At 35.1% G+C, this 14,278-nt stretch overlaps 1 protein-coding gene across 5 annotated transcripts in view; it reads right to left on the bottom strand.

Annotated features, from left to right (window-relative positions):
- The window catches only part of GLRA3 (glycine receptor alpha 3), a 96,111-nt gene that overhangs the window by 24,579 nt on the left and 57,254 nt on the right, over nt 1-14,278 (bottom strand). For all 5 annotated transcript variants that reach the window (XM_032983355.2, XM_032983358.2, XM_032983356.2 and 2 more), the window contains 2 exons: nt 13,256-13,338; nt 950-1,087 (listed from right to left, as the gene is read on the bottom strand). In XM_032983355.2, coding sequence (XP_032839246.2) covers nt 950-1,087; nt 13,256-13,338 — 221 coding nt within the window. The remainder of the gene's footprint in view (nt 1-949; nt 1,088-13,255; nt 13,339-14,278) is intronic.

The raw sequence follows: 14,278 nt of genomic DNA, 5'->3' as shown, positions 1-14,278 counted from the left end.
ACTATACAGATTATAGAAGTACATTTACAGGCACATATTAAAATGTCATTCTTCCATAATTTTGATTGCAAAAGAACATTCTTTATGAATGTCACCTATTGAATTTTATCCCTTCTGCCATTTCAGCAGAATTCAGATAAATCAGTTTTAAATTTATATTTCAAGATATGTTTAATCTATTACAAATCATATTGGAGAGCAGAAAATAAAAGTGATATGGATTAGAATAGAAGAGTTGTATTTTTTTTTTTCCCACGAGAAGATGGAAACTATGGATTCTTAGTCTTTGCTACATGTTTTTTGAGGATTATTATGCTTGTGACTGTCCAGTTATTGAAATATTTATAATAATTTTTACAATTAAAAATAAAATAACTGTATTAATAATATCAAGATTCCCCCTTTTTCAAATAATCCCAGAGATGATGAGTTAACATTGCAGTTCTACAAAGGCTTCAACTCAGAAAGGCCACATCTAGTTTGGACAGCTGGTCATTGTACATTAAAGATGCTTTCAGCTTGTTTTCATTGCCCCCTTGCTGTAAGAATGAGGGCAGGGACAGCTAGTTTGGCAACCCTGTGTCCCTTTTTCCTGATGGAGCCCAGCCATGCTTAGTGCACATCCTATGGACCTTTGGATTTGAGCAGTGCTTCAGATCCCACAGTGTAGATGTGGTCATGACACTCACTATAAAACTAAAACTCCTGACTGAATTGCTTCTGAATTATTGTACTGTGTTTTAAGTTTACTGAAATAGAAGTTTGATCAGCCTTCAGGTAGTTTTGTTTCATTATATCCATTATTTAAGACCACATTTTCCTGTACAATGCACCTGTACATTTTAATCTTGTGAGTTCAGTGAGAATATTTAAAAAAACCTCAAACTCTTCAAAGTAACAATAAATGTTAAGTATCTTTCCAGTTTTGATCACTAAGATGGTTTCCTACCTGTATTGTAATGCTTGGTGCAGTAACATAAATCCTTTTCTTCTTTCAAAAGAAACTGTGGCAGGGTGAGACCTTCTGCTACTTGAACTGCTCCCTTTTCTTGCCATTCAAAAATGAGATCATTCATTGTATATCCAACTAAAAAAAAAAAACAAAAAACAAAACAAAACAACAAAACCACAAATAAACACTGAGGCAGCTGCAAAATTTGAAAAGCAGGGATGTACGAGATAGTGATAACTTAAATAAATGTCATAAAAAGGAGATAAATAATACAGGGGATCTGCCTGTACCTGTCAAACACAGTGTTATCTGCCATTCTATACCATACTGAACTAGAAAAAACAGACAGTCTTATGCATCCTTTGTGAAATCTTAATAGACAGGTAGTCTAGTAATGTAATTAACAAAAGCATCAAAATGAGCTAAACATCCAGTTCTCTTGGGTGCTTGGGAAAATCTTACTCCCGCTCCATGAGGGATAAAATAGGCCCTTCACGCTCAGATCTCTTTCTCCTTGTATTTGAGTTGAAATGGTGGATTGTCAAAGCTAGGTTTATGGATTTATGTCAATTTGAATTGTTAGGTACAAATTCTTCAAAAAGAACAATGAATGAAAATTTATGCAGGAGTGAAGTATTAGTTGAATTGAAAAAATACTTTCTCTAAAACCGGTATAAAACAAAGGAAAGCAAATGATTTTAATCTTCTCATATTAACTGGCTGTGATGTATTATGATATTAAAAAGCTTTCAGTTTTAATATTCAGATTTCTGCACTTACCCATACCTCACTCGTGTGTATAAGATTAATTAAAACAGCAAAAACCACAGTGGAAATACAAATCAAGGGCCATACTTTGTAAAGGGCAAGTACTTCTTCCTTCTCTTTCCCTCTCACAGCTGAATATTTGCATGGGATATCACTGGAGAATATCCTCTGAATATTTGCTATATTAATTTTCAGTATATCCCTGGAATTTTATTCTGATTTTTTTTCTGAATAAATTGTATCTGGTTATGACAACTTAAAAAAAAAAAAAAAAGGGCTTCTTATTCATGTTTCTTTAAAACTTTCTCAGAATCCAGTAGATTTGGACAAAGTGAGATTTTAAGACTGAAATATAAAACTAGATAGCTTCTATTGTTGTAATAGTTTGAATGATAAGGGTACACTTGAACCACATATAATAGCTTGAACCAAAAGGAAAAGGGAGTAATTTTTATTTTCTGATCTTTACAGTAATTTAATATAGTTTTAATTAATCTATTTTGCTTCTTTGCAATATTTCCTTTCTGCTTTAGTCCAATGCTAATGAGCTGTTGTGCATAACCTGCTGATAACTGTAAATATCTTTTAACCTTTCAGTAACAAATTACTGTTCAAAGTATATTGTTCAGAACTTGCTAAGAGTAACTCTCTGCCTGCAAATACTGAAATTTTGAGCTCCAGTGAAGGAAATAACCTCTTTGGTGTGTGGGCATAAATCTTTCCCATTATATTCAGTGAATTAATCACTCTCTGAATATATCTATAAATGCTATTCAGTCATAATGCCCTGATATACTGACCTCAAATCTGAGACACACTTCGTCCTTTCTGATATGTCTATGTTAAACACACCTATAAGCTAAGAATCGATGTTTATAAATTTAAAACTGTTTTCAGCACCTCTTTTTGCCTCTAGAGTATTGATGTTTCTTTTGGGGAGTACCTTTACAGAAGGTATTCACAGGCATTTAGGGTGACTGCTGGTTTACATTGGTAGTTTATTGGGGCTGGAGGAATATGCTAAAAATGAGACCATATCCTTTTAAATAAATATTTCATTAAGATCAGACATTACTCAAGTCATTTCAAGCATATATTAACTGTGCAAGGAAACAGTTATTTTTCTGTCTTATTGAATTCATGACATTCCATAAACACAGTTCTAAAATTCACTATTAGATGCAATAAGCTATGAAAAATTAGAAGTATAGTTATTCTCAAACTTTGCATGAATTCAGACAAAGAGCAGTTATGTGTAAAGCAGATTATCATTTGAAGCATGCAGATTATGGCTAGAAGTGATATCCCCTGAGTAAAACTTATTGAACTGACAAGAAACAACTGCTGTGTCAAAATGTATTTCACTAAATCAGATTCATTCATCTCTAATGCATGCTTTTAATTTTGATTATCATCTACCCTGCCCACTAATTCTTCTGTAGTGGAATCTATTCAAAATAATAGCAGTGTATGAAAAACACTGATGTAGTAATTAATTTTTATCATGTTTACATTTTAAATACCCAAATACAGCTTTGGCATTCAATACTGTAACTTCAGTTTTGTAAGTCAAGGTCATAGTTATAAAGTAAATGTGTCTTCAGACATAGAAGAGCTTAATGAAGATGTGAGTTTATGTTATACCAAAGAAATTTAAAATCATATAATATATATTATATTTCCACTAGGTATGTTACATTAAATCAACTTAAATTAAGTATCTATTAAATCTGTGGCCCTTTATTAAATGTGAAATACATGGCCCAATCAGATGTGCCCATTGAATTAGGGAAATCTAAAATCTTGTAATATTCCTGTAATTGAAGAAGTGAAAAAACATAAATTATTTAAGTATATTGAACTATTTGATAACGCAAATTTGTCTCTAGATTTTCTTCAGTGAGCAATGTTAACAAGGACAGGTATTCTTGATTTTCCAACTGAAAACATTTCATTATTTGGTGTAGTTCCAAATAAAATTATGATATCTTTCTTTTTTCCAACTACTGCATCATTCTTCCTTTTTGACATGGCGAAAAGGAAGAAAGACTACAGTGGAAAGTATTTAGTCAGCAGCAGAAATAAAGTGGAATCAGAGAATTTGCAAGGACAAACTGCAGCTCATGACCTAGGCCCATCCCAGGATATTCTATGCACAAAAGGGCTAAAACCCATATTGTTCCATGTTAGAAAATTTTCAGGAGGAACAGCAATACTACTTGTTCTAACTGAGCTTCCTTAATATCTCAAAAGGAAAATATTTTTGGTTTTTAATTAATTTTACGAAGAAGACCTGCTGAATAGCAGTGTTTAACACTTCAGAATTTCATGGTATTGTGTGTACTGTGCATAAGGGGAAAAAGGCATTTCTATAGAAATAGCCCTTTAAAACAGTCAGTGGTTACCATACTGTAGTATATACACTATTATAGTTTAGGTGCGTGGTGCTACATATGCAGTGAGCCTAAAACTCAGTCCTCCAGCACCCTAATTTTGGGAGCTCTGCTGATTAATGTAATTAATGTCCCTTATTGAAGTGTCAGGGCTCTCAGCAGCATGAGAAGACATCATGGCAGATTTTGAAATGACCTTACAGTTCAGTCTCAGCAACAAAGTAGAGATTTATGATCCTGATATGGATAAGGCACCAGATTGCTTAGTGCCATCAACAAGGGTTGGAGGGGCTGAGTGCACAGCAAGTAGCAGAAGTTTAGGGAGCTTTTGTAATAAAAATTTTGAAGCCTCAAGAGCAGAGTGTTATTTTTTAGATTTAGGATTCTAGAATTGCCGATCATAAAAGTTTACAGTATTTGAATTGTGTGGAAAATTTTTAAATCCTGATGCCACTACCTGACTTGAATGGGACTATACAGGTCTTTCATGTATATGTATTTGCAGTACTGAGGCCTACATTTGCAAAATTGAAATGATTAGATGCTGCAACGAAGAAGGTCTCTTCTAAAATGCATTACTCATCTAAATGAAAAAAGTACACTTGTCCATCTGCTGCTGAAATTAATTTTACAGGAATAAAAATGAAAACAAGTGAATTATTTAATTTTCTGTATAATATTAGCAACTGATTAATGGAGAAAAGGCAGATGAGAGAAGTGATTAATGATGCTCTCTTTGTTCTGGGTTTATACAGCACCAGTCAATCTAACTGATCAAGCTCATAATTAAAGCTGAGTGTTCCTGAGACACAATTTCAATTAAAAATAGTTGATCTGAATGCAGTAGTACCCAAATAGTAAGATTCAGTAAAACAGCTACCTTTGTGTGGTCTCTCAAACTTTGCTTTGATATTCTCGAATAATGGCATCACTAATAGAAAGGGCTAATTTTTTTGGTAAATATAAGAATGGTTATATGAACAAATCACCTTCTCAGCAAATTGTGGGCTTGAAATGTGAAGACTTTATTCTGAAAAGATGTTTGGTTACCAGTACAAACTTGCACTATATGTGTTATATTGTTAAATATGTTCCATGTCTTGTAAGAACTGCACTGAAACACGTAGTAGTTATAAAGAACAAGACACTTTTATTAAGGTATTCTAAGACATAAGGAGGATAACGGTATCTTTATTGCGCTGTTAGGTCTATGAACATTGAATCCACACAAACTAACTGGCAGGAGATTTTGCACAATCTAGACACCTGAATTTGAGGAAATAGAGGAACCAACTCACAGCATTGTCATAGATCGAGGAATCATGTCCCTTGCAGTTTTTCAAGTTCAGAATCACACCTATGGAAGCCCTACCTCCCTGATGATACGTGTTTCTAGATCTTCCTCCTTACATTTGATATGCTGCAGAAGCCCATGACAAATGTTAATGCAGTGATGAGTTTTCCAGTTTATTTATATTTTTTTAGATTTGCAAAAATACCAAAGACAATACTTAATCACATTTCCTATGCCTCTAGCATTTCTATCAGGAGGGTACTGTATTTTGTCTAGGGAAATAATTTCAGTGGCCTTCTACTCAACTCTATAAAAAGAGATGACCCAAAGCCAAATCCGACGAGTGCTTTTATCAACTACACATAACTTTAAATGTTTATTAACTCTGGTTATAGACATATGGAGCTTATTCTATAGCAGACATAAGTGATTAACTCTTGAATCCTGACTTCTTGGGATAAGACTTGAGTGTAAGAAGTTTTCCCTCTGTGCCTTGCTTTCATTGTATTTTGCTTTCCATAGAAAATATGGTGTGCATGCCTGAAGGGGAGTCCCAGTCTATGTATCTGGAAGAAAAAAATGTGAATCTATTTCTGAGCACACCTGTTTTTCAGGGTAAACTTTTGCTACATAATGTTTGTTACTATTTGTAAATTCTTGATGTTCGGTCTCATTATATTCTCTCTCTTGCTGCTGCTTTGTGAGCAGAACATATATATCTCTAACTTATCTGCATTTTCTGCAGCTCAACATGACATTCAGCCTCTCACTAAAAAGTCTTTTTTGACTGTGACGTGGATTTGGTGACTATTATAAATTGCTACCAGATTTTTTTTTTACCGGTGACTGGAAAAATACAGTGTTATAGAGGAAAGCCCTAGTGGTTACATTTTAGTGTTGAAAAAAGGACAGTCAGTCACTGGCTTAGTTCATATATGAGGGCACAGCTCACTTCATTGCTGCTAGAAAAGGTAACCCTTTTATACTACAGAAATAGCTGAAAGCAATGGAGTCTATCATCTACTGTAGTGGTCTGCAGGACCAGGTCAACCTAAACTGCAGTGTGCTAGAGTTTGGGTTTACAGGTTGTAAATGCATGAAGGTTGAGAAAGGAAGTAGAGGTGCCAAATCATGTGTATGTTACAGGATGCAAACCAGCTGCTGTGGCTGAAGTAGAGTGCCATTTGCAATGTATTTGTTATTGTCCGGCTACTGCCCAGATATTTGCTCTTATTTAATTCTATAAAGATACTACTAATCACACAAACTCTCAGTGGTGTCATCATATAACTGGAAAGAAAAGACAGAAAAAACACAGTTATGTTGAGCAGCAGTGTTCAGAAGTAAGTTACAGGACTAGTTAGGTCCCAATAATACTGCCTCTATTAACTCAGAGTCTGAGGTCTTGCACATCTGGAATACAAAAGCAGATGATAAATTGTTCGTAATTATATGAGAAGGCTTTCATCCCAGGAGAAGGTGGTTGCCAGAGGGAGTATTTTTCAGGAAAAGTTAAGAACTGTGTGGCACTGTAGCCTCTCACCAAACAGCTCTCTTTAAAGAGACAACTCATTTTTAGGAGCCTGAAGTCATTTCAGGTAATTAGGTAGTGAAGCATGTACTGGCAAACTGAGACCTCCACCTGAGATGAATATGAAGAACTGTCAAGCTATATAGAATTTAGAATTAACTGGCAGTGTAGAGGACCAGAAACAACTGGGAAAGTTTGATTTGGCCTGCAGAAGTTTTTCTTTAGAAAATGGTCTGTCACAGAGCTGGTGATAAATGTGAAAAAATAAAAGTAAAACTCTTACGGAGGGAGGAGGTGGAAAAGATAAGGTATTGGATGAGGAGTGGTTGTCAGGACCTGTGCCTGGAATAGTTGGTGAAAGGTTTTGAATATGTGGACATCAAATAAAATGAAACTGCATGGATAGTCTATATAATTGATCTAATCTATACAAAACACTTTGGCAGAAGCTGGACAAGACAGACATATTAAGTCTAGCCTTTAGACAGCACTGAAAACTATCTAGCTAGAGTGAAAATTTTCAACATGTTCAATTAAAGGTTTCAGGAAATATTGCAGGGAAAAAGAATGTGATCCTGCTGAAATGTTTCTAATTAGCAAGGGCAACTATAATGTCTGGAAAAGACAAAGCCAAACTTTTGCCTTGGTCTTGGTCATCTTTCCCAGAAGATCTTAAGTTTTTAAAAATGGTTTTGACAAATTTTTATTAACTCCCTCCCATATGAGGTCCCTGAAATAAAAAAGTAGGTTGTATCTGTGGGGTTTTTTAACACCGTTATTGATCTTAATAATAAATAAAGCCTTTTCATTCATCCAATTTTGAAAGTATAGGAACAAAGCATGGCTTGAAGAAATAGGGTTCCATTCAACCCACATCAGTCCACAAGGCTATAGAACTTAATGGAACCAAGCTACATATATCAGTTGCATACATGCATGCTAAGAGTACAAAGATTTTCTTTTAGCTAATTCAGTATCAGCTGTAGGCATTAAAAGCCAGCAGTCTCATAGGCAAGAGAGTGGAAATCCAACAAGTTTGTCTTGAAGAATTATTGAAGTGTCTTGAAAGTATTAACATCTCTTCTCCAGGCTGTCCAAGGACTACACCATTACAGAAAAACAAGGTTTATTATTCAAGGCAAGCAATTTCCCTGTACCTTTTGAACCACCATGACCTTTGAACCACACCTGTCTTGGCAATTCCAAGATACCTCCTTTTTTACTTCTGCTGACACAGTCATATTTGCTAAGTCCTTTCCTTTTAATCACCCTTAGAGTACAATTCCAAGCCACGAAGAATAAAAATTTTCGAGCAAACTTGTGATCCAGATGAATACCAATATATCTTGTAAAGTTTATCCTTCTTAGACTGAATTTCAGAGAAGAATAACATTTTGGGTCCAGTCTTTTACCACATCTCTGAAACCTAATATTCCTTGCTGAAGCCTACAGATTTTCAGCTGTCACTTTTATATTAACTCCTGTGAGTTCAGCAGCAGTTGTACGCTTAATAGTACCCTTTCATCCTGCATTGGTCAGGAGCTGAAGACTACAAATATCTAGCTCTTTATAGCTATGTGTCCAGTCTCACTTCAGATATGCCCAGTGGGCTGGATCACCCACCTGCAGAGTAGAAACAGTAGGATGAATTTTTGACAATTTTTGTTCTACTGAAATGGGAAGGAGAGAAGAGATATGGTTTCCACACGTTCAGGCACAGGCATTAACCTAGTGTGCCCATAATTACTGTCACTCAGGTACACACCTGAGGTTCCTTAGCAGATAAGGAAAACACTCTAGTTCTATTATCTTTCCTCTGGTGTCTTTGTGCTGTTGTGAGAAAGGAAAAATGCACCCAATATTTTCTGTAATGCAGTAGCCTGTACTGCTGTAGCCTGCTTACAGTTCTTTGCATTTGCACAATCTCCAATTTAGAGACTAGGAGGAAATAAATTGTACTATTTAGGTAACAGCATCATGTAGTATGGAGTGAATTTTCTCTAAAATCTAAGAGACAGGAGGATGATTGCTTAGAAAGAGTAAAAAGCCTCCATAAATCAATAAGAAAAAAAAAAGGCCATTGTTTAATTTATTACAAGAGACAATAAGCATCAAAATAAAATTATGAGGTGAGCAGGTGCTTTCTCCATTACATATGTTGTTTTTTGTAGTATATTTCCTCTTTTGTAATTGAGTTAATATTTTCATTATTTGAAAATTCAGGAATATTGAAAGTTACATAAAGTTATAATTGTAATATATGAGTAAATGGATGCTGTGGGATAAAAGTTAAACTTAAAAATGAGAGAGACAAAAAGTTCTAGCACATGAAATAAAAACATTTATTTTCTGGGAGCCAGGCCACAGAAATAAATATGTATTTAGCTGACCTTTTTTTGTATCTTATTCAAGCAGAATAAAACTAAAATTATCTCACATGCCTATAGGCTGCCCTGGTGTAAGACATAGAAGTGTAGAATGGATTATTTCATATGTGCATTTTCATTTGACTCCTTTCTAAGATACAAAAGCAGCTCATTCTAGTTTTTGAGAAATCATTTGGTAAAATAAATATTTTAAAAATGAAAGATATTTCCACTTAAATATTTTTCAGACACTTCATGACATAAGTGAAATACTTTAACCAGGGGAAAATCCAGCTGCTTAGACTGACCTTGGAAAAAACATTACTGGCTAAAATTAAAAAATTTTGGATCTGCAAGATCAGATACAATTTAAAGAAATTGTGAGATAAATGGGCCTTGTAAATTCATAAATGTACAGTGTCCTACTTGGCACTCAGTACAAAACCCAGCAATGTTCATCACTTTAAAAAGAAACATCTAGAAGTGTGGTTGCTGTCATTTTGCTCCTGCAACAACTTTGTTTTTTATAACACAGCCTGATGATCAGATCATTTACTCACAACATGAGAGGACTGTGTTCTTAGTTTTCAAACCCCACGTCCTCCACTTCTTTAGACAGTGCACAGACCACCAGGGTTAGTGCTTTGATCCCCCTGTTCAAGTTGTCTCACTGTGCACTGAAAAATATAAGCCAGACAGCCACAGAAGAGTATGACATCGTGGCCTAGAAATTAGAGATTCTTGGATGGATTGAGTCTCTCAGGGTTGTGTCAGTTCTAAGCTCAGGAAACTTGATATGAAGCCTGGGAAAATGCTAAATGCACTCATCCTCCTTTTTTCATCTTTAATTTTAAAGAGAACTGGATGCCTGTTCTTAGACAATGACTCTGGATTTTGATGTTTCTGCTCACCTTTTTCTAAGATTTGGAAATCGTTCAGAGTTCAGACTTGTAAAATACTTTTTTTTTAACCTAGTTACTCTTCTGTCCAGCATGCAGATACTTTTTGGAACTCCTACAAGGTATCTATTTCCCTTCCTCTGCTTCCTCTATAGGGAAACAGTTTGGGCAGGTAAATTCCTGCTCTGGAAGGTCTAGGAGCTTGGAAATTACAGCACTATGCCTATCTTCTTTGGATTTATCCCAAAGTCATTTCAGGGAACTGCTGTCTTGTTCTGGAAAACCTAACTGGTTATTCTATCAGACATGCAGGCATACTCAGAGCTCCCATTTGCTGCAAGATTTTCTGCCTCAGGCCAGCTACTTTGCCCAGTCTCCATTTTTCAATGTCTGGAGTTACAGTTAAAATAGAATTGGACAAAGCGATATGGAGAAAGCTTTATTACTTGTAATTTCTTTATGAAATAAAATTTGATCTTTCTTTGTAAGTAGAAGACTTTGAAGCCCTCATTTGTATTTTGTTCAGCTCATCTTTTGTGAACATTGCCTCTCTCTAGTATGTGAATGTGCAGCAGAGAATTTACTCCCACTGAACTGAATGATTAAGTCTTCAGTGAAAAATGTTCTGCTGGAAAATACAGTAGAACATCTACAGTGCTCTACTCAACTAATAAGTGTTGGTTCCCTGTGGTGCAGTTTGTGGGAATTGTGAACTCCTGCAAGGTTTCTATAAAGCAAAACAGATGCCTGTTTGTTCAAGAATGCTCAGTTGTTGTATGACCTGTCCTCACAAGGGCTGAAAGAGAGAAAAAATACAACTGAGTTTTATGAAGTTGTTAAAGCAACAATTTCATAACTTTTTAATCACTTAAAAAAATATATATATACTTTTGATTGTTCGAACAGTATGATGCTTTCTGTTTGAAGAATAATTGTATATAATTAATACACCTGCCACCTGTATGTACTCTGATACAACTGTCTCATATTAACCATTTATTTAGTCACATTAGTGATAAAAGTGACATAGGTTATTAGTAGGATTACCCGCTTGGGTTGACTGCAGAGTTTTGCTTAAATGCTGAATATATAATATTGTCCTAAATTATTTGACATTTGCAGCAAGTAGCTATCTCTAAATTTTAGTAAAGAAAATTTATGCTGTCATATTCAGCCATTGCCCTCATATTGAAAGCCTGCTTTATAATATTGCCATCTCTCCACTGTAATGAAAGGCAGATCTGGCTTTCATACTCACCCTGCAATTTTTTGTAAAAGCATACCATTATCCATACAACAAGCAGTTCTGACATACTGACTGATCTATTATTACTTCCCCCTTCTCTTAGATGCTACTTTGTTTGAGTAAAAGTAGAAAAAACCACAAGAAATACTTTATTCAAATTATGTATGTTGTTTCTGATCTATAATATATTCCAAATAATCCAGTATGTTCATTCTATATGCAGAACACTATTTTCTGAAATATTTTACTTATTGATCCTAAAACTGTAAATCTAGATCTGACATTAAGATGGGTACTTATTATTTGTTTTTCTCCTGCCATTAATTATCACAAAATTCAGATTGCTGGAATCTTTCAAAGAATGCTTTATTTTATTTTTGTTCTTCACATCGTTAGGAGGATTTTTTTGCTAGGAATCTATATTGCAATTCCTAAATACTTCATATCACAAGGAAAATGAGAATTTAATGCATGTCTGTGCCTTCCTCCTCACACAGCCTGTGTTAGCTCAGGCCATAGTTTCTTTTTGTCTATGTGTATGTGTACTTTGAAATGGCATAGCTGTTGTACGCTTTCCATCCTCTTTTATGTTCTAAGAGAGATATCAAGGGAGATGATAAGTACAATATATGATGTGTTGAATTAACAAATGCTAGTTTTATTTCTCATAAAAAGTACTGCTGTTAGCTGAAAGATAATTCTACAGAGTCTGGCTTGCCTAAGTTGGTTTTACCTTCTCTGTTCTCCTTAGGATATTTGTGTATAATGTAAATATGGCTTTATGAAGAGATTATTTAAAACACATGGAGTTCTAATTTTGCTTCTTCCACTGAAATTCTAGTGTCACACCAGGTTCGATCAAACTGTCAGACATCTGCGCTGGAAAGCTACTGGGTCTTCTTTTCGTTCTGTGTTTTGCTGTATGTTTTCAGTGTCAAGCTACCTGTGCTACTACAAATTCCTTTAAGTCCAGAGTCTTCGGAAGATGTTAGAAATTTTTCCAGTGTTATGGTTGATAGTCAGATCATGCTCAGGTTTTTTCCCTAGCTAGATGATATCTTGTATGGACTTCTTCCTCCTCATAATGCAAGGGCTCTATAGCCCTTCTGAAGATTTTCTGGGAGGTGTTCCACTGATCCAAGGCGGTGCCCCAGGTGAGGGGTGAGGGCTGTGTAAGTGACATACCCTATGTAGGTACATGGGCATATAAATATATATGCTTTGCAAACTTTTACAGTTGTCTCTTGTAGTAAATCCTTTCCCTAATCCCTTCTAGGATGATTAGGTAAAAACTACAGATATGTAGCTATAACATGTAGGCATGCTAAACAGCTAGGGCAGGAGTCTGAAGAGCAGGGACTCAGTATATATCATTTTGTTTCCAGCTTTTAAGGACACCAAGTTGTTATTGATTTCAGGATATTCACATAAATCACTTTCTTAATTTATTCTCATTTTTTCTTTATGCTCTCCCGTATTACTGTCCCCCTGTATGTATGAATAGAGGGAAGCCTTAATGTTGAATCCCCATATGCATAAATTTTGCATAAAGGTAAACTGGCACTGGCTACTTAAGTTTAGTAGCAACTTTAGATTTACACAAAACCGTTGATTTTCAGTACAAGTAAGGATGAAAGAATCTCTTCCTTTGAAAATCATCTATGTTTCACAGATTCTTTTGGTAAAATAGAGGATTCTTTTTTGAAAATGTGTTCATGTACCACTACAAGGTGTCTTTCTACCTCCCACATAGCTGTTATAATCCCTACAATGGAATTTAGAGGGTAATACATTACACAAACTTACAGCTTTCCAGCTGCATTATACATGTTTGCACATCCATTGGAAAATTTTTGAGATCCATTGGACAGGACAGAATCAAAGTCAATCTGAAAGAACACAAAAAAAATATTAAAATTATGCCACAAAAGTGCCACAGAACTGCACAGGAAGAATGCAGGAAATCACTGGAAATCATTAGAAATAGAAGAAAAAATATTTTTTTATTAGAAAGCTCTCAAAAGGGATGTATATTAGCTCAATCTCTTTTACCTGCTCAGCCTAGTATGACAATGTGGAAAAGAATTATTATAGACTTTCAGGAAAACAAATTTTTCAGTAGGGTTCCCTAACTTTGAGATCTCTGAAGGAATGCAAGAACAGCATGCTTTTTTGTGCTACAGCAGAATTATTGCACCGTTACAGTATTTCAAATCCTTGACATAAAATTCACCCAGATTTGTAAGAATTTAATAACAGATGTCAGCTACAAATAATGGTGGCAAAGTAATTTACGTGTTATTGTCCTAGAATAAGGTGCTTAAATTGTCAGCACAAAGGTTTAAGATAACATTTTATGACATTGATAGTAGACTGAAATATGCCTGGAATTTTGAACTGCATCTCTGTTTCACATTAGTCCTGATACTTCCTGTGAAATACTTTGTAGCCTATAGGCACAAGAGGTATTTTTACTTTTTATATCAGTATCTTCGCTTTAGAGCGATACTTCTCAGAAGAATGAGAAAAAAGAATGTAAGAGGTAAAGGCACATGTTTTCCTTCACTGGCCGTGTTTAGCCATTCATCATTCAGGGTCATGACTGAACCTTTCTTCTTGCTAGAAAATACCTTGTGTGAAAATTTTGATCCATATTAATTTATCAGCTCAGTTGATAGAATGTTCTCCAAAAATCTGAGGGGCTTGAGTTCAATTCCTTACATATAAGGCTTTTCTAGAATGGCAGTGCTCTAATACGCCTTGCTTAAACCCATTTCCCTGTTTTTGGCACTGGGGCTAAAGGGAAGTGGGCAGTACATGACAAGTATG

Source organism: Tyto alba, unplaced genomic scaffold, assembly GCF_018691265.1.
Source record: "Tyto alba isolate M040663 unplaced genomic scaffold, T.alba_DEE_v4.0 Super-Scaffold_6, whole genome shotgun sequence".
Lineage (NCBI taxonomy): Eukaryota > Metazoa > Chordata > Aves > Strigiformes > Tytonidae > Tyto > Tyto alba.
Note: the sequence above shows the minus strand (reverse complement) of the source record. Positions and strands in the feature narration are given on the sequence as shown.